Source organism: Coregonus lavaretus (genome assembly GCF_964263955.1).
Source record: "Coregonus lavaretus genome assembly, chromosome: 13".
NCBI lineage: Eukaryota > Metazoa > Chordata > Actinopteri > Salmoniformes > Salmonidae > Coregonus > Coregonus lavaretus.
The window spans coordinates 6,646,261-6,666,669 of NC_140000.1; the positions used below are offsets into that span (position 1 = coordinate 6,646,261).

General features: G+C 44.5%; 1 protein-coding gene across 2 annotated transcripts in view; it reads left to right on the top strand.

The window, feature by feature from the left end:
- Positions 1-20,409, top strand: part of LOC311140404 (sodium bicarbonate cotransporter 3-like) — a gene marked incomplete at both ends in the record, with an annotated part of 64,112 nt that overhangs the window by 15,932 nt on the left and 27,771 nt on the right. For both annotated transcript variants that reach the window (XM_084175443.1, XM_084175442.1), the window contains 6 exons: positions 6,948-7,026; positions 12,321-12,464; positions 12,656-12,794; positions 12,880-13,040; positions 13,255-13,443; positions 18,660-18,769. In XM_084175443.1, the coding sequence (XP_084031569.1) occupies positions 6,948-7,026; positions 12,321-12,464; positions 12,656-12,794; positions 12,880-13,040; positions 13,255-13,443; positions 18,660-18,769 (822 nt within the window). The remainder of the gene's footprint in view (positions 1-6,947; positions 7,027-12,320; positions 12,465-12,655; positions 12,795-12,879; positions 13,041-13,254; positions 13,444-18,659; positions 18,770-20,409) is intronic.

A 20,409-nucleotide genomic window follows, 5' to 3' on the forward strand; every position in this document is an offset into this window, starting at 1 on the left:
AACTCTATAATTTGGTTACAATCATGATAGCTGTACTTTTTAGTTAATGATTGACGCAGCTTGTTAGCCATTAGCCAATCAGCGTTACTCAACAAGTTCAAATCACATGAATGCATCCAACTGGTATTTACGACTTCACAACTGGTAAATTCCCACATGGTTACAAACGTAGCGTCAGAGTGGAAACTTGAGGCCCACCATACAGTTGAAGTCGGAAGTTTACATACACCTTAGCCAAATACATTTAAACTCAGTTTTTCACAATTCCTGACATTTAATCCTAGCAAAAATTCCCTTTTTTTTTAGGTCAGTTAGGATCACCACTTTATTTTAAGAATGAGTGATTTATTTCAGCTTTTATTTCTTTCATCACATTCCCAGTGGGTCAGAAGTTTACATACACTCAATTAGTATTTGGTAGCATTGCCTTTTTTAAATTGTTTAACTTGGGTCAAATGTTTCGGTTAGCCTTCCACAAGCTTCCCACAATAAGTTGGGTGAATTGTGGCCCATTTCCTCCTGACAGAGCTGGTGTAACTGAGTCAGGTTTGTAGGCCGCCTTGCTCGCACACGCTTTTTCAGTTCTGCCCACAAATGTTCTATAGGATTGAGGTCAGGGCTTTGTGATGGCCACTCCAATACCTTGACTTTGTTGTCCTTAAGCCATTTTGCCACAACTTTGGAAGGATGCTTGGGGTCATTTTCCATTTGGAAGACCCATTTGCAACCAAGCTTTAACTTCCTGACTGATGTCTTGATGCTTCAATATATCCACATACTTTTCCTTCCTCATGATGCCATCTATTTTGTGAAGTGCACCAGTCCCTCCTGCAGCAAAGCTCCCCCACAGCATGATGCTGCCACCCCCGTGCTTCACGGTTGAGATGGTGTTCTTCGGCTTGCAAGGCATCGCCTTTTTCCTCCAAACATAACGATGGTCATTATGGCCAAACAGTTCTATTTCTGTTTCATCAGACCAGAGGACATTTCTCCAAAAAGTACGATATTTTCCCCATGTGCAGTTGCAAATCGTATTCTGGCTTTTTTATGGCGGTTTTGGAGCAGTGGACTCTTCCTTACTGAGCGGCCTTTCAGGTTATTTCGATATAGGACTTGTTTTACTGTGGATATAGATACTTTTGTACCTGTTTCCTCCAGCATCTTCACAAGGTCCTTTGCTGTTGTTCTGGGATTGATTTGCACTTTTCGCAGCAACGTACGTTCATCTCTAGGAGACAACGCATCTCCTTCTTGAGCGGTATGACGACTGTGTGGTCCCATGGAGTTTATACTTGCGTAATATTGTTTGTACAGATGAACGTGGTACCTTCAGGCATTTGGAAATTGCTCCCAAGGATGAACCAGACTTGTGGAGGTCTACAAAAAAAAATTCTGAGGACTCTTTAGATTTTCCCATGATGTCAAGCAAAGAGGCACTGAATTTGAAGGTAGGCCTTGAAATACATCCACAGTTACACCTCCAATTGACTCAAATGATGTCAATTAGCCTATCAGAAGCTTCTAAAGCCATGACATCATTTTCCAAGCTGTTTAAAGGCACAGTCAACTTAGTGTATGTAAACTTCTGACCCACTGGAATTGTGATACAGTGAAATAATCTGTCTGTAAACAATTGTTGGAAAAATTACTTGTGTCATGCACAAAATAGATGTCCTAACCGACTTGCCAAAACTATAGTTTGTTAACAAGAAATTTGTGGAGTGGTTGAAAAACGAGTTTTGACTCCAACCTAAGTGTATGTAAACTTCCGACTTCAACTAACAATCCTGTCACAACAGACAATGACAGGAACATTGTGAATGGCATTTAATTTTCCTGCTGTACTGAATCGAACCGTGACCCCAAAACCGCAATACGTACCTAACCGTGGGTTTGGTGAACTGTTACACCCTTAGTGGAAATTGTTAAAAGTAGTCCTTGTGAATAGTTGTATGGTTTGTTTAACTTTGCAATCAATGTACATTTTTTGGCATACTTTTTAAAGTAACAAATCTGAGTCTCTGTCGTTCTGTTACTGTGGAATTGCCCAGACCCAGACTTGTCAGCCCTCCAGACATTATTCCCAGAAGAATGCTCTGCTTCCTGGGCCCTCCCCCTCCTATGGATTGCCTCACTGTTTGTTTTAGGCTACCATGGAGCCTAAAAAGGTGTGTGTTTTTGTGTGAGAGTAATGAAATGAAATGAGAAATGTAAAACCGACTAATAGTCGTCTGCCTTGATTATCAAAGCCATCTGTTGTTTTGGAGCTGGACTGTTTCCTTCTACATTGTGTTCTCAGCATGGACGCCTTGGACGGTTATGTGTTTGGAGGATTACACCGAGATGTCAGCGTTGGGTCACAGGGCACATGAGGACACTTTGGTTTCTGACTGTAGCTTATTGCTTTCACTTTCTCCCATTCTTCTCTGCAGATCCTCTCAAGCTCTGTCAGGTTGGATGGGGAGCGTTCCTGCACAGCTATTTTCATGTCTCTCCAGAGATAATAATAATAATAATAATAATATGCCATTTAGCAGACTCTTTTATCCAAAGCGACTTACAGTCATGCGTGCATACATTTTTGTGTATGGGTGGTCCCGGGGATCGAACCCACTACCTTGGCGTTACAAGCGCTGTGCTCTACCAGCTGAGCTACAGAGGACCACAGGAGATGTTAGATCAGGTTCAAGTCCGGGCTCTGGCTGTGCCACTCAAGGACATTCAGAGACTTGTCCCGAAGCCTCTCCTGCGTTGTCTTGGCTGTGTGCTTAGGGTCATTGTCCTGTTGGAAGGTGAACCTTCGCCCCAGTCTGAGGTCCTGAGCGCTCTGGCGCAGGTTTTCATCAAGGATCTCTCTGTACTTTGCTCCGTTCATCTTTCCCTCGATCCTGACTAGTCCCCCAGTCCCTGCTGCTGAGAAACATCCCCACAGCATGATGCTACCACCATCATGCTTCACCGTAGGGATGGTGCCAGGTTTCCTCCAGACGTGACGCTTGGCATTCAGGCCAAAGAGTTCAATGTTGGTTTCATCAGACCAGAGAATCTTGTTGGCAAGCGGGCTGTCATGTGCATTTTACTGAGTGGCTTCAGTCTGGCCACTCTACCATAAAGGCCTGATTGCTGGAGTGCTGCAGAGATGGTTGTCCTTCTGGACGGTTCTCTCATCTCCACAGAGGAGCTCTGTCAGAGTGACCATCAGGTTCTTGGTCACCTCCCTGACCAAGGCCCTTCTCCCCCGATTGCTCAATTTGGCTGGGTGGCCAGCTCTAAGAAGAGTCTTGGTGGTTCCAAACTTCTTTCATTTAAGAATGATGGAGGCCACTGTGTTCTTGGGGACCTTCAATGCTGCAGAAATGTTTTGGTACCCTTCCCCAGATCTGTGCCTTGACACAATCCTGTCTCGGAGCTCTATGGACAATTCCTTCGACCTCATGGCTTGGTGTTTGCTTTGACATTCACTGTCAACTGAGGGACCTTATATAGACAGGTGTGTGCCTTTCCAAATCATGTCCAATCAATTGAATTTACCACAGGTGGACTCCAATAAAGTTGTAGAAACATTTCAAGGATGATCAATTGAACCAGTATGCACCTAAGCTCAATTTCGAGTATCATAGCAAAGGGTCTGAATACTTACGTAAATAAGGTATTTCTGTTTTATTTTTAGTACATTTTCTAAACCTGTTTTCGCTTTGTCATTATGGGGTATTATGTGTAGATTGCTGAAAAAAACTAAACTTTTAATCCATTGTAGAATAAGGCTGTAACAAAATGTGGAAAAAGTCAAGGGGCCTGAATACTTTCCGAAGTGCACACTCATTTTGATTCTGGCTAGTGGTCTACCAGACTAGCATAAAACACCCTAAATATCCCTCCACATTGGATTTGATAGGTACAAAACAGTTAACAATATCACAGTTACAGATGGCTCAAATGCAACAATCTATATCTTCCCGACGATTGCCTTACATTTTGGGTGCAACAACCTACATTTAGTATAACCTAATGTTCAAAATCCCATGTAGCCTACCTTTTTTTAACTGTAAAATTATTTATGGATTGATTTATTAGCACCCCAAACGTGGCACGTGGACTAATTTACTTCAGACCGGCTGCCCCCACAGTCGCCCCACATGCTGTTCATTTATATCACCCCCCCCAGCTCTCTCAGGACACACCCACAGCTAAAAATAAAAAATCATATTTGGAACACCCTCCTGAAAGCAGACGCAAATTGTGAACACACGTACTTGTACACACTCCACGCATTAGAGGACTATTTGGGCACCCACCCCATAGACTGTCTGCTCAGACCTGTAGGCCTATTTGTGTTCAATGCCACCTCGATTCCCTACTCAAACCACCCAGTCACCATCCAGTGATTTGAAGCAGGACTTGGGTGCTCTTTCGTTGTGGGGGGGGGGTTCCGCCACTCTGCGGAGTCTGCCAGCCATGGATTTCTGGGGAGATGTTGTCAATTTGAAGACCACCACAGCAGCCAAAGCTCCATGTGTGGTATGTGTGTTCTGGTCTGTATTGGGAATAGGCATGTGCTTTTTTCATAGTAGTGTGGTTTTTAAAAAAGTACTTAAGTTTTGAGAGCCTATTACTGTACCAGTGATGGAAGAGTAGGAACCCAAATAACAAGCAAACCATCTCCAAAAGTTAAACTCACTGAATTACTCAACCATCGTCTTTTAGCTATTTCAGTAGAAGCAGCACTTGCTAAATGGGTAGTTCTCTAGAAGTTCCCACCATATGGTTTAGCTACCAGGCCCAGCAACCGTACAACCGCTAAATGAAACTTTCCAGTTCATGAACTTGGCTATTAGGCCATATTGTTTCTATTCTCTACTGCAGAAAAATTCAACCTTTAGAAACCGTGGTGGTAGGAGGCTCCTACTGACTGGATTGTTGCTGCTTTCCAGAGCAGTAGCACTGGACCACATGGCATATTTCATCATCAGGAGGTAGCCTATCTGTCTATTTCACCCTGTGTGTCAAATTATATTTACAAGGCACTCCTTGGTTGTACAAAAACCTTTGGCAGCTATTTTAAAACTCTCATGTAGTGCCCTGAAATGGTGCACAGCGTCTAGACTAGCCCCGAACATGACTGGTCAGTCAGTGGCATATATCATATGTGACAGGAGGCTGATCTGCCTAGAAAGTTAGTGAAATGTTCCCAACTGCCACTTACTTTTTAATGTCGTCTGTTGAGTTGGTCTCTAATAAATAGACCTACTTCGGGTTCATTAGGCTCAGTCTAACTCCTCTTGGGTTCATGGTTGTTACAGAACAATTGTCCCTGGTTAGGAGGAGAATGCAGAGTGATGTAGAGACCGAGAGATAGCTAGAGAGAGGGAATGCAAGCTGGAGAGATGGATAACACAAACTTGTAAAGTATGGGTAACTCAAATCTAAACACTGTATGTGTCTGTGTCGTGCTACTAAGACAGCCTGTCTTTGGACTCGGGGCTTGCTGGCCTGTGCCCAACACAAATATTTACCTCAGCGCTCACCCCCGCAGGTGCTGTCCAGCCGCCTAGGCTTTATTCAGCAGGGACATCCCTCTGTCTGAGTCATTCCCCTTGGCTATAGCGTTCAAAGGCCTTTCTCCTGTTTAGGCTACAATGTCTCTTAGACTAGAGTAGGCTACAATGTCTCTTATAATTAACCTATCGTAGCAGGCGTAAGAGAAACACCTGAAACTAGATCCCCTACATACTAGTCTTGACAGGAAGAGAAAGGTTCTCTTCTGCACTGTTCAACCAATCCAGTAAATGTGGAGGAGTTAAGATGGGAGTGTCACCTTGTTAACGTCCAAAAAGCGGAAGTCTCGTCACAGGCTCTTTTTTGGTCCATTTCCCCTGAAAACCAGAACATCCAGTTGTTGGGGACTCGGCAGAAGCTACTTTTAATTGGAATTCTATCCAATGGTAATGGGATCTCCTATATCAACTGAACGATGACAGTTTGGAGTTGTTCTTGTACGTGGTGTAGTTAGCCTATAGTGTATGGAAAATGCAGGGTCTTTCCCATGACTGTTTTAAGAGGCTATCAGAATAGACCTATGATTAGCCTATAGGCCTATTTCTTTGTTAGGTCTAGTCTTGAAGCAGATGAAGCTCTACTATTACACTATTGCCTGTGTGGTCTTAGTGAGATGGCTGGATTAGGGAGTCCTATTGAATTTGACTGCTGTGTTAAAAGGTGTAACCTAATAGGAAGTGTAAAACCAAGAACAGGAAGTTAACTTCACACTGCTCCAACTGCCACCCAATGTGACCTGTATTACCCTCTTCCATTGTGTATCTCTGACGCTGTGCTTTGTGGTCAATAGGATTGACTACGTAGGCCCTTGTTTTTTTTTAAGAGCCTCATTATTTCCTTCCTACCCTCTAGTGTCTAGGGTGTGTTGTACAATTCTATCAATGCTTAAAGATGCACTATGCAGAAATCGCTCTGCCATTTCCTGGTTGTTAAAATTCTAATAGTTCGCCTAATTTCAGTTTATGTGACAAAACAAGCAAGTATAGTGTAGAGAATCATTGTACCATCTAAACCGCTGTGAAATATTTTCCATAACCAAAGGTATTGTGTTTGCAGCTGGTGTACAAAACCGAAAGTAAAAGACGCAAAAACGAAACTGAAGAACGGGAAGCATAGAAATAGTGCACGTAGAACAGATCTACCACTTCTTAGACTTGCTTTTAGTGAGAATAATAGATCTATATCTCACATTTCTATGCGAATTTTTTCAGGTCGCACAAAAAGTTACATATTGCAGCTTTAAAACAACTTGCTCTTTGGGAACTATGAAGATTTAGGCTATTGAATAAATATCCTTTCTCTCTGCATCTCCACCATATGTACATTCCGTTCTCTTTTTGTGTTTTGTTGAAATCTGTCCACTGATTTGTATTTCTCCTTGTCGTCTCCAGGGGAACGATGAGGCGGTGGTGGACCTGGGGAAGACGAGCTCCACCATTCACACCAACTTTGAGAAAGAGGAGCTAGAGAGTAAGTCTGATTTTAGTGTTTATATATACACACAAAGTATCACATGTGCCCGGATCCTATTCATGTTGACAGTATACACTGAGTCCACACAGAGCAGTATCAAGGAAGCCCATGTGGAATTACATTGTTATATGGCCATGGGACAGAGGGAATTCTACAAATGCATGCTCTCACATATACACACACACACGCCCGCACGTTTTTACTCATGCACTGTAATATCATGAAAAATCCAGAGTCACGTTTGTCTGGCTTGATCTGGTAATTGAGGTATGCATGATGTCCTCCCACATTCCACAGCTCTGACTGCAGTGGGGAAAAGAAAGGGGAAAAGCCCTGGCACAGTTTCTAGAGTTTATAGGGTCCACAATGGAATTTTAACAATTTATCTCCCACACACATTCATTTGCATGCATGCGCGCGCACACACACACACACACACACACTGTAGCTGCATCCCCTCCCAAGAAGCTGCTTGGGGAGACCAGGCTTTGTGAGGTGAACTTGAACACTAACTTGTAACCCCTGGCTAATGAGGTAGAGAACAGTGTAACTTGTAACCCCTGGCTAATGAGGTAGAGAACAGTGTAACTTGTAACCCCTGGCTAATGAGGTAGGGAACAGTGTAACTTGTAACCCCTGGCTAATGAGGTAGGGAACAGTGTAACTTGTAACCCCTGGCTAATGAGGTAGGGAACAGTGTAACTTGTAACCCCTGGCTAATGAGGTAGTGAACCGTGTAACTTGTAACCCCTGGCTAATGAGGTAGAGAACAGTGTAACTTGTAACCCCTGGCTAATGAGGTAGGGAACAGTGTAACTTATAACCCCTGGCTAATGAGGTAGGGAACAGTGTAACTTATAACCCCTGGCTAATGAGGTAGGGAACAGTGTAACTTGTAACCCCTGGCTAATGAGGTAGGGAACAGTGTAACTTGTAACCCCTGGCTAATGAGGTAGGGAACAGTGTAACTTGTAACCCCTGGCTAATGAGGTAGGGAACAGTGTAACTTGTAACCCCTGGCTAATGAGGTAGAGAACAGTGTAACTTGTAACCCCTGGCTAATGAGGTAGAGAACAGTGTAACTTGTAACCCCTGGCTAATGAGGTAGAGAACAGTGTAACTTGTAACCCCTGGCTAATGAGGTAGTGAACCGTGTGAGAATGTCATGCATTAGCTGCTCCTCCCCCCCACCCTAGTGCTAGCTCTAACAGCATTACTGTGGACTAGCCTGAAGCTCTGGCCTTCACTAATTTAATAGAGCCTGCTCTTTCACTCCCCCTTCATTCTCTCTCACTCTCTCTAGAACACTAGAACTCTATCTCACTCATTCACATAATCACACGGTTGGTACAGGCAGACCCAACCTCCATGTTCCCGTTCCGCTACTCTGTCCCTCTCTCCTCTCTCCTAACCTCCACACTTCTCTAAAGTTAATATCTGCTTGTGTTTTTTCTTATACATCATGATCAATGTTCCCCCCTAAGCTGTGTGCGGGTGCTCCGCTCCCCCAGGACGGCCTTGCAGAACAAATACCAGCCCGCGCAGAGACTCACGAGATTGAACTTCACTCTGCTAGTTTTCCCTGTTAGTTTACACCATCAATGTTTCCCTCTACTGTGGGAATTGTGACCAAATCAACATTTTTAAATGCAACATAACGAAACAAACCTAACTATGCAAGACCGTCTGTGATTGTTTTAGGCACATCGCATCAGAGGAGGATTCTATTGCATTGACCGGCACGAGTGGTCGTGAGTAGATGCGCTTGTTTTGAGATCAAAGTGAAGAGCCACGTGTGCACACAGTGCGTTATTAGCCCAGTTATAGCTATTTCTGGTCAGCAATGGGGAAGTGATAAGCGATTGCTTCCTACGAGCACAAAACGTATAAACATCTAGCCATCTTTGAAAAGCCAGTCGGGTAAAGAGTTTTATTATATCTTAATGGAGCAGTGATGTATTTTGAGACAGGCTTGAATAAGCTAAGTAGTCAATAGGCAGAGGGTAGCATACATTTTTGTCTGATTCTATGTTCAAATGTTATGGGATGCATTTTCTCCATAGTTTTTTTTTAATGCTCGGGCACTGTGACGATTGTCCTATGTACTCCGTCACATAATCTAAAGCTTTTGATAAAGGACCAGACATGATTTACAGTTTATGAGAAGGACATTTATTGATGATAATAATGTGGGGCAGCGATGTCCTTTTTGTTGGTTGATCACCTGTGAACGAGAAGTAACAAGTGTTTGAGTTGGGAGCACCGGCTATTGGTTTTTGTTGTGAGTCTTAATGTGAATATCGGCTCTTTCTGGTCATACTTTCAGTTATACGAAGTTCTAGCTACAATGTGATATTGTTTACTCATTTAAAACGTGAAGGTAGATAGTCAGAAATGTGTATGATTACCTTGTATGTCCTCGTTTTATTGACCAGGGTTCTGTTCATTTCCTGTTCAGAGAATTGACGGGGCAAATGGGGCTCGTTTGAGCGCATAGTTAATGAATGGTACGGGTGGTGCGGTAGGAGCTTAAACCCAGGGGACGTAAATTTCTATATCCCAGATAGTATTTATGCTCTAAAGCATGAGTTTAGCGCAGTTATTGATGTGTGCTGGTATAAATGCAAATGTTTATCTGAACATGTATGGTACTGTATTTAATGTGCTTTGAATGTTAATTGACCAGATATGTGTAAGGGTTTCCCATTGTTCCGTTGCATCATGCGTATTGCTATAAGAAGCCTGTCCTCTCATCTTTGTGGGACGGGACAGGGAACAGGTCGGCATGCTGCTGGGTTTTGTTTGAAGAGCTCTATTTGATCCAGTTTATTTTTGTAAATACTTGTGCATTTCGTCGGCTATTATCTTCACTTGCATGTAAAAAAAATCGGACTTGTTGCCTCTTCACTGTAAAATCCTACCGCCGGGTCTCTCAGAGCCACTCTGGTAGGCCTACATTATGATCAATGGCCACGGTAGCCTACTTGGCCACTGTTAAAACTGTAACTTAAAGCAGGTACAGCCTCAGTGTTCATAGTAAACGCATAACGTTCAAGTTTGCGCTCAGCAGACCTGAAATTCGCTCAGTGCCGGAAAGAATTTGAGGCAGCGAACATTGATCATGAGTCTGCATAAGAACCTAGTCTCACAAGTCAGACGATTGTTTCCGAAATATGAAAGACTGTAAATAGTGGATTTATTTGTTGTTGTTTTTTGGTCTCTACTGGTTGTCCATAGTTGGAGGTAACAGGTGTTGATGGCAAATCAAACATCTGTATTGGCCACATGCTACGTAGACAAGAGGTGTAGACTAACAGTGAAATGCTTAATTACAGGCCCTTCCCAACCATGCAGAGAAAATATAATATAAAAGTAATAAATACACTAAATAACGATAACTTGGCTATATTCAAGGGACACCAGTTCCGAGTAGATATGCATGGGTACGGGGAAGGCCTAAATGGGAATTGATGTGCACTATGTCTCAGTGGAGACCTTGACAGCCTGCAGGAGACCTGACCCCAGCCAGTGGCAGTGTTATGGAGACAATTGTTTATCTACTGTGTGTGTGTGGCCCAGGGACGACTCCTACTGCGCAGAACATTACAGCTGACAACCAGAGGTGCTAATGGAAACCACAGAGGAAAACCTCTGACCTGAATGTTATTTATTCCTAGGAATGTCCAGGGATACAATAAAGATGTTAGCTGGAAGCCTGGAACAATAAAGATGTTAGTTGTATTATTAGTGTTGTTGTGCATCTCTGTCATCCATGTAAACGAAAGGAACTAAGTACTTTTGGACAGGAAACCCTGCAGGGGTGTGCAGCTGAGTATCACAGTTGGACCTTTTTTAGATCATCCAGAGAGGAACTGGGTGGATTAGGTAGTGTTGTTCTCTATGTAATGCTCCCTAATGCTAGGCTCACAGCTCACCTTTAACACCCACAGCATGGGACACTTCATTTAGGGAGGTCACAACTTCTTAGGTCTTAGAGATTTATTACTGCTAAAAACTCCCCATGGCTAATAATAGGAAAAACATTTTAAGACGCAGGCCCCCACTCACAAATACTATGTTTTTGTAGTTTTTTTTTGGTATTAATTCTTTCCCCATTGGACTTAGTAGGCTATAACATATTACATGTCTGTAACAGGGGTGTGATGAAGACCCACCACGCTGTAGTCCTCACCTCCCTCCTGGTCCGTTTATCTGCTCTGTCCAGACTGACGTCAGTAGGATGCCATACAGACGGGTTTAACGTTCCCAGTGTGTTTATAAGCACAAAGAGCAGCCTGCAAGTCCTGCTCCTTCTTTAGCCTTCTCTCCTTTCCCCATGTCCTGACCACCAGCAGTGAGCAGGGAGCAGCGGGTCTTAGGCAGGGAGCAGCGGGTCTTAGGCAGTGAGCAGGGAGCAGCGGGTCTTAGGCAGTGAGCAGGGAGCAGCGGGTCTTAGGCAGTGAGCAGGGAGCAGCGGGTCTTAGGCAGTGAGCAGGGAGCAGCGGGTCTTAGGCAGTGAGCAGGGAGCAGCGGGTCTTAGGCAGTGAGCAGGGAGCAGCGGGTCTTAGGCAGTGAGCAGGGAGCAGCGGGTCTTAGGCAGTGAGCAGGGAGCAGCGGGTCTTAGGCAGTGAGCAGGGAGCAGCGGGTCTTAGGGAGGGAGCAGTGGGTCTTAGGCAGTGAGCAGGGAGCAGCGGGTCTTAGGCAGTGAGCAGTGGGTCTTAGGCAGTGAGCAGGGAGCAGCGGGTCTTAGGCAGTGAGCAGGGAGCAGCGGGTCTTAGGGAGGGAGCAGTGGGTCTTAGGCAGTGAGCAGGGAGCAGCGGGTCTTAGGCAGTGACTTCCTTTCTATCCATTCTTAGTTGCTGTCAAAATGGCACGTACTCATCCATTCATTTAACGCTTCAGGTATGGCCACTTGATACGACAGAAATTGAGAGGAGGATCAGAGGAAAGGTTTACCAGCATGTGTGACGCACGTAAACGACAAAGGGAATACTTTTTTTTTTTTGTGTGGGTGGGTTAGAGTAGGTTTCCATAATGTGGAGTCTGATGGTGACTCAGGAAGGCTGCAGTGTATGAAAACAACCACATTTGTCTCATGCAAGTTTGGGCCTGTGAAGAGAGGCGATCTAAAGATTGGAGAATGCTAAAATCGGACTATGTATGTTACGAATAACCATATTGACATTACCAATTTTTTAAATGCCGTGTGTATATACCCAGCCCTACTGCAGATAAGACTGTTAAACGTGATAGACTGTGATTGACCATGCCTCTCTCTACCCTGTCTCCAGGTCACAGAGCGGTCTATGTGGGTGTCCATGTTCCTCTGGGCAGAGAGACCAAACGGAGACACCACCGCCACCGCGGCAACAGACACCACCGCAAGAGGAGAGACCGCTCGGACCGTGAAGATGGACGAGAGTCTCCTTCTTATGGTAGCTAAGACTAGTTCCCTCTCCCACCTCAACGTCTGCTTTAGCTTCACTGTCCTCAGATCAGCTCTGTTGTCATATCTCCATTCTCCAGCCCTGTTTCCTATGCCAAACCTTTTCTGGGGTTTTTCTGCTGATATTCTCTTTGCTGTACTACCTTACCCATCTTCCACACCTGTACCCCTGTGTTCCAGACACCCCGTCCCAGCGGGTCCAGTTCATCCTGGGGACAGAGGATGATGATGAGGAACACATGCCCCACGACCTGTTCACTGAGCTGGACGAGCTGTTCTTCAGGGACGGACACGTCTACGAGTGGAGGGAGACAGCCAGGCACGAGACACAGCCTTCCTCACTACTCCTAGTGGATATTTCCTCATCAAACAGCTCCTTTAATCCTGTGTGTGTGTGTGTATAGGTGGTTAAAGTTTGAGGAAGACGTGGAGGATGGAGGGGAGCGTTGGAGTAAGCCCTACGTGGCCACGCTGTCTCTACACAGCCTCTTCGAGCTCCGCAGCTGCATCCTCAACGGCACTGTCATGTTGGACATGAGAGCTAACACTATTGAGGAGATCGCCGGTGAGCGTGTGTGTATGCATGTCTCTCTGCAGACATTTGACTGTTTTACTAGCTAGGTGTGTATGGTTGGGTGTGTGAATGAGAGAGTTTTGGCTATGAGTGAGTCTGAAAGTTGAATGTGTTGACCATGTAACAGTTGAATAAACCATGTAACAGTTGAATAAACCATGTAACAGTTGAATAAATCATGCGGTCTACCCTGTACCCCCCATAGACATGGTGATAGACAGCATGGTGGCGTCAGCTCAGCTGGAGGACGGGTTGAGGCAGAAGGTGAGGGAGGCCATGTTGAAGAGACACCACCACCAGAATGAGAAGAAGCTCAGCAACCGCATCCCTCTGGTGCGCTCCTTCGCTGACATCGGCAAGAAACAATCTGACCCACACCTGCTTGAGAGAAACGGTGAGAGCCCTCGCTGCACTTCTCCTTTTCTCTACTGCTCGCTATCCCCTCATTTCAGCTTTTCACTATTTTTTCTATTAAAGAATGTTTTATTTACACCCTTTTTTACTAAAGTTTAGCCATGTTTTGACAGATTTAATGTATGCACTATGGAGGTGTTTAAAAAATAAAAATAAAAAGTGGGTTGGGTCTTAAAAGAGCCATATGGTGTCAGTTGGCTGAGGTACAGAGTGACAAGACGATGGGCAGGCTCTGATTGGTGCATGGGTCTTTTGCTGGCATGTGATTTGCCCATTGTGACTGTTCTTGAACACTGCCGTGATAAGTCTGAGATGAGTTTGTTTTGTGCACTGGATTGTGTTTTCTCCTGGAAAGATGGTTTTGTGTTGAACTGTTGTAGTAGGCTAATAGTTAATAACTTATAACCAAAGTAAATCTGTGCACATGTCATCATGTAGCACTTAAATCACAGTTGAAGATTATTGGTCAACTTCCCCTTGCTTGTGATTGGTCCGTTTGAGTGACCTATAGTATATCCTTATTAAAGTGTGATATAACCGTGGGATTTATTTAGTTTTTGTAACATTGCACAATGGTTGCTAAACAGTGTTTTTGTATGTGTTCTGAACATGTTCGCTGCTGTTTGTGGGCGGTTGGCATTATGACAGATGTTAATTTGCCTTGACTTAATCTCTCCTGGTTTAGTGCGGCTACATGTACAGTACCAGTCAAATGTTTGGACACACCTACTCATTCCAGGGTTTATCTTTATTTTTACTATTTTCTACATTGTAGAATAATAGTGAAGACATCAACACTATGAAATAATACATATGGAATCATGTAGTAACCAAAAAAAGTGTTAAACAAATCCAAATATATTTGAGATTCTTCAAATAGCCACCAAATTATAGTCCCACTAAGCCCAAACCAGATGGGATGGCGTATCGCTGTAGAATGCTGTGGTAGCCATGCTGGTTAAGTGTGCCTTGAATTCTAAATAAATCACAGACAGTGTCACCAGCAAAGCACCCCCACACTATAACACTTCACCTCTGTGAAGCATTTATTTGGGCTGTAATTTCTGAGGCTGGTAACTCTAATGAACTTATCCTCTGCAGCAGAGGTAACTTCCATTCCTGTGGCGGACCTCATGAGAGCCAGTTTCATCATAGCGCTTGATGGTTTTTGCGACTGCACTTTTTGCGACTGACCTTCATGTCTTAAAGTAATGATGGACTGTAGTTTCTCTTTGCTTATTTGAGCTGTTCTTGCCATAATATGGACTTGGTGTTTTACCAAATAGGGCTATCTTCTGTATACCCCCCCCCCCCCCCCCCCCCCCCCCCACCTTGTCACAACACAACTGATTGGCTCAAACGCATTAAGAATGAAAGAAATTCCACAGATTAACTTTTTAAGAAGGCACACCTGTTAATTGAAATGCATTCCAGGTGACTACCTCATGAAGCTGGTTGAGAGAATGCTAAGAGTGTGCAAAGCTGTCATCAAGGCAAAGGGTGGCTATTTGAAGAATCTCAAATATAAAATATATTTTGATTTGTTTAACAATGCCTGGGCTTGTTAGCATGAAGAGCATCGTTCCCAACACACATTTAGGATTTCTACCCTTCTCACCTTGATTTATTTTTCCTCTCCTTCTTTCCTGCTTTCCTTTTTCCATCCTGTCTTATCTCTCATTTCCCCACTACCCTTGCCCCCTCTATAGGGAGTCTCTCCGCCTACTGCCCCTCCCTCCTGCGACACACCTCCACCACCCCTCCCTCCTCAAGGGAGTCCAGGGGGTCTCAGTTCCTCAACCACCTCAGCCGCCTCCTGCTCAGGGCCAGCACCCATTCCTCCCCCCTCAGCACCCCCCAGGACACCCCTCCCCTAGCCAGACACAGAGTCTTCACCCCTCCCTGCCCGTCCTCCACCCTTCCCTGCTCGTCCTCCACCCCTCCTCTGACTGACCCAGACCTAGACCCAGAGATTGGGTTGGCATCTGGGGAGGGCAAGAACTGGAGTATCCCCAGTGTGGTGGTCCATGCTCCAGATGGGGAGGAACTGAAGCTCCAGTCCTGTCTAGTCAATGACCACAAGGAGGAGTCTGAGGGTGCAGACCCCGCCCACCTGGTGCAGCTCCTCACCCCACCTCCAGCAGGTTCAATATCCTGCAAATAGCATGAAACCCTTCCTCACCTTACAAAATCTGACCCCTCTCCCTCTCGGTCCTTTACATTGTGTGTGTGTGTCTGTGTGTGTGATGACTTGTGAAGCACATATGTTTTAGGCTTAGTTATAGTGAAACACAGCAATTCTGGTCTTCATTTTGACAGTTCGTTGCAAAATAGATATATTTTGGTCTTTTAGTAGTAAATCTAGCTCTTTTTGCCCCCAGCGGTTCAACTCTACCATTGAAATCGTGATGTAGAGGCACCTTGAGAAGGTTCAAGGGAGGGTTTTGGTATGTGCTTGGTGGTACCACCTCAAGGCTTACTATAAAAACGGTGACAGCGTGCCTTATTTGGCAATGGTCTTGGTAAGTGGAGTGTGCCAATATATTTAGCATGAGGCTTCCTTGACTAGACTACTGACATTACACAAAATTAAAAAGGCAGTAAGGCACATTTCCGCATAAATCAAATCACATTTTATTTGTCACAATACAACAGGTGTAGACCTTAACGTGAAATGCTTACTTACAAGCCCTTAACCAACAATGCAGTTTTAAGAAAAATAGAGTTAATTCCAACGATTTTACTGAGTTACAGTTCATTTAAGGAAATCAGTCAATTAAAATAAAATACATTCAGGGCTTCCTGAGTGGCGCATTAGTCTAAGGCACTGCATCGCAGTGCGAGAGGCGTTACTACAGACCCGGGTTAATTCCCGGGCTGTGCCACAACCGGCCGTGGCCGGGAGTCCCATAGGACGGCGCACAATTGGCGCAGCGTCGTCCAGGTTAGGGGAGGGTTTAGCCGGTGGGGCTTTACTTGGCTCATCACGCTCTAGCGACTCCTTGTGGCGGGCCGGGTGCCAGTAGAATGGTGTTTCCTCCGACACATTGGTGCTTCCGGGTTAAGCTGTTTAAGGAGCATGGTTAGGCGGGTCATGTTTCGGAGGATGCATGACTCCACCTTCGCCTCTCCCGAGCCCGTTGGGGACTTGCAGTGATGAGACGATCGAAAAAGGGCACAAAAAAAAAGATACTAATTATGCCCTAATCTATGGATTTCATATGACTGGGCAGGGGCGCAGCCATAGGGGGCCTGGGCATAGGCCCACCCACTTGGGAGCCAAGCCTAGCCAATCAGAATGAGGTTTTCCCAAAAAAAGGGCTTTATTACAGACAGAAATACTCCTCAGTTTCATCAGCTGTCCGGGTGGCTGGTCTCAGACGATCCCGCAGGTGAAGAAGCCAGATGTGGAGGTCCTGGGCTGGCGTGGTCTGCGGTTATGAGGCCGGTTGGACGTACTGCCAAATTCTCTAAACGGTAGAGAAATTAACATTCAATTCTCTGGCAACCACTCTGGGGCACATTCCTGCAGTCAGCATGCCAATTTGCACGCTCCCTCAACTTGAGACATCTGTGGCATTGTGTTGTGTGACAAAACTGCACATTTTAGTGGACTTTTATTGTCCCCAGCACAAGGTGCACCTGTGTAATGACCATGCTGTTTAATCAGCTTCTTGATATGCCACAACTCTCAGGTGGATGGATTAACTTGGCAAAGGAGAAATGCTCACTAACAGGGATGTAAGCACATTTGTGCTCAAAATGTGAGATAAATAACATTTTGTGCGGTTCTCAGGAGCTGAAACATGGGACCAACACTTTACATGTTGCATTTATATTTTTGTGTGTGTACCCAAGACAAATCTGAGTTAATTTGACCAAGAGCTACTGCATACAGTGCATTCGGAACGTATTCAGATCCCTTCACTTTTTCCACATTTTGTTACGTTACAGCCTTATTCTAAAATTGAATAAATTATTTGTTTTCCTCAATCTACACACAATACCCATTTTAATGACAAAGCGAAAACAGGTTTTTAGAAATGTTTGCAAATTAAAAAATAAATAAAAACAGAAATACCTTATTTACATAGGGGATTTGAACTTACACCACAAGATGTCAGGAACTTGCCACCTTACCACTGTGCGCTAACTGTCCAGAGCCATATTTTCTCACGATGCACATTATTTTATTATCAGAGCATGCCAGTGGACTTCTAGTAAGTATGCTTTAGTGACAAAGTGTTGGGATCAGGTACAACTAAGTTTACCCACCCCCAAAAATGAATATTTATTTATTCCCCCGCCACCCACAACTTCTCACCTGTAAATGTGAAGGGTTTGGGCAAAGGCTGAAATTGGAGTTGAGAGATACCCTTTAACAAAGTTTGGTAACTATTTTACATTAAGTTGCCCCCATGTTATTGTAATCCGGCACTATTACCACTGGCTAATAAATGATGTCATGGTTAATATGAGGCATGCTCCGGTTTCACACACACACACACACACACACACACACACACACACATACACACACACACACAGACGCTGCACAGTATTACGCAGAGTGCGTTCTAGAGCAAGTCCTAGTTTCAGATGGCAAGGCTCATAGACTGTAAGACGACAGGAGGTCCAAATACGTTTTTATAGCAAGAGGATGACGTGTGTGTGTGTGTGTGTCAACAAGTGCGTGTGTTCAGTTCAGTTTTTCCCAGCTTTAAATGAGCTGTCTAAGTGTCTAACTGGACCATGTGGTGTATCTTGGCTGAGTGGGCTGACTGATTCAGTAAGATGCAGGGGTTTGACGCAGGCAGGCAGGGCCCCATTGGAACACATTCCACCATTAAAAACCTCTGAAACCGCTCTGTCCAACCACAACACTGAGAGGATGTCTATGGATGTCTACCTAATTTATCCCCCCACTGTTTTGTTATTTCTACCATCTCTAATGGCTTTGTGTTGCATAAGTGGAGTTTCTCACCCAGCATGTGCTGAGCAGCTGCATGTCTGAACAATCTCTCAAACTCACAGAGTCACACATACATAGCCCCCTTCTCAGACACATACAATTTGTAGACGTACACAATTATACCAATCCCCAATTCATATCGGCCATACACAGTTAATTTTTACTGTTCAATTGACCACTGGTTTCTTCTACCCCTCCCCCATCCTCCTCCTCCCCTTGGGCAGGCCTCCTGGCGTCCCCCCAATCAGCTCCTGGGAACCTGGAGAACAGTAAACCGAGTGAGAGCCGCATCAACGGAGGAAGCAGAGAGAACAGCACTGTGGACTTCAGCAAGGTAACGTCTCCTCTCCTCCCACTGCTGTGCCTTGTGTAGACCCACCGCCACGAGGACAGAGAAGTAGAGCTCTGTTACCCGACCCGGGCCCGACATTACATTTACATTTTAGTCATTTAGCAGACACTCTTATCCAGAGCGACTTACAGTTAGTCAGTGCATACATTTTCATACTGTAACAAGTATTGTAGTTAACAGTAATAACTCATAGTTACAATGTAATAACAAGATAAACCTGGTAGGAATTGCGGTCTGTAATTACAGAAGTATAACAGCGAATGCTTGTTACCATGCTTGTTACAAATGGGCAGGTTTCCACTAAGTTCACTAACTTATACAGTACATTACATCACCCATTCTGACAACCTGGCCCTCATTTTCAAGCTTCTGGAAGTGCGACCCAAGTGGAAGAATAAATACACTAGTACATGTAATATCTGCATAAGTACAATGTAATTACTAGGTGTTACACTTCATTTTAACTAGCCAAATCCTGTGTATCTTGAGGGGTACTTACTTGTAATTATAGTGTACCGATAGCCAGTGCTGGAAAAAGTACCCAATTGTCATACTTGAGTAAAAGTAAAGATACCTTAATAGAAAATGACTGAAGTAAAAGTGAAAGTCACCCAGTAAAATACTACTTGGTTTTAAATATACTTATGTGTAAAAGTATAAATCATTTTACAGTCCTTGTAAGTCGCTCTGGATAAGAGCGTCTGCTAAATGACGTAAATGTAAATGTAAATGTTATATTAACCAAACCAGACAGCACAATTGTATTTGTATTTGTGGATAGCCAGGGGCACACTCCTAAACTCAGACATAATTTACAAACAAAGCATTTGTGATTAGTGAGTCGGCCAGATCAGAGGCAGTAGGAATGACCAGGGATGTTATCTTGATAAGTGTATACATTGGGTACGGGCCGAGTAGGGCCTATTTATTTATTTATTTTTAATCAATAACTAGGGTTACGGGCAGGGCTCGTGTATCACTAAATTGATCACTAACATTTTGAAGCTGAGCCATAGTCCTATCTGACTAAGATCATAATGGTGCTTCAACCTCGTCAAATATAAGACATGAGAGATTATTTCACAGAAAATAATGTTCCTTGAGTTTTGTTAGCTGTTAGCTACTAATAATGTTCCTAGCTACTGTTAGCTACTACTCTAACTGCTGTCATGTCAGGTAGCTTAGTGGTTAAGAGCGTTGTGCCAGTAACCGAAAGGTCGCTGGTTCTAATCCCCGAGCCGACTAGGTGAAAAATATGTCTGTGCCCTTGAGCAAGGCTTCTTAACCCTAATTGCTCCTGTAAGTCGCTCTGGATAAGAGCGTCTGCTAAATGACTAAAATGTAAATGTCTCATCATTGACCTAGCAGAGCCGTTGCTATGGATACTCCCAGACTCGGAGCCACCGTGATCAGAGTGAGCTGCGTGCAGGGAGTGACTGACAGGAGCAGCTAATGGAGGAAGTTATTTCTGGTTTCGGTCAGGGCCGGGGCTTTAATTTGGTAAAAGCAATCGGGCCTGGGTAGGGCCTGAATGTCGACGCATAGGTAGGGCACGGGCTTAAAATTCATGCCCATGCAGGGCTCTACAGAGAAGTCAGACTGACTGCACAACCAGATGCAGC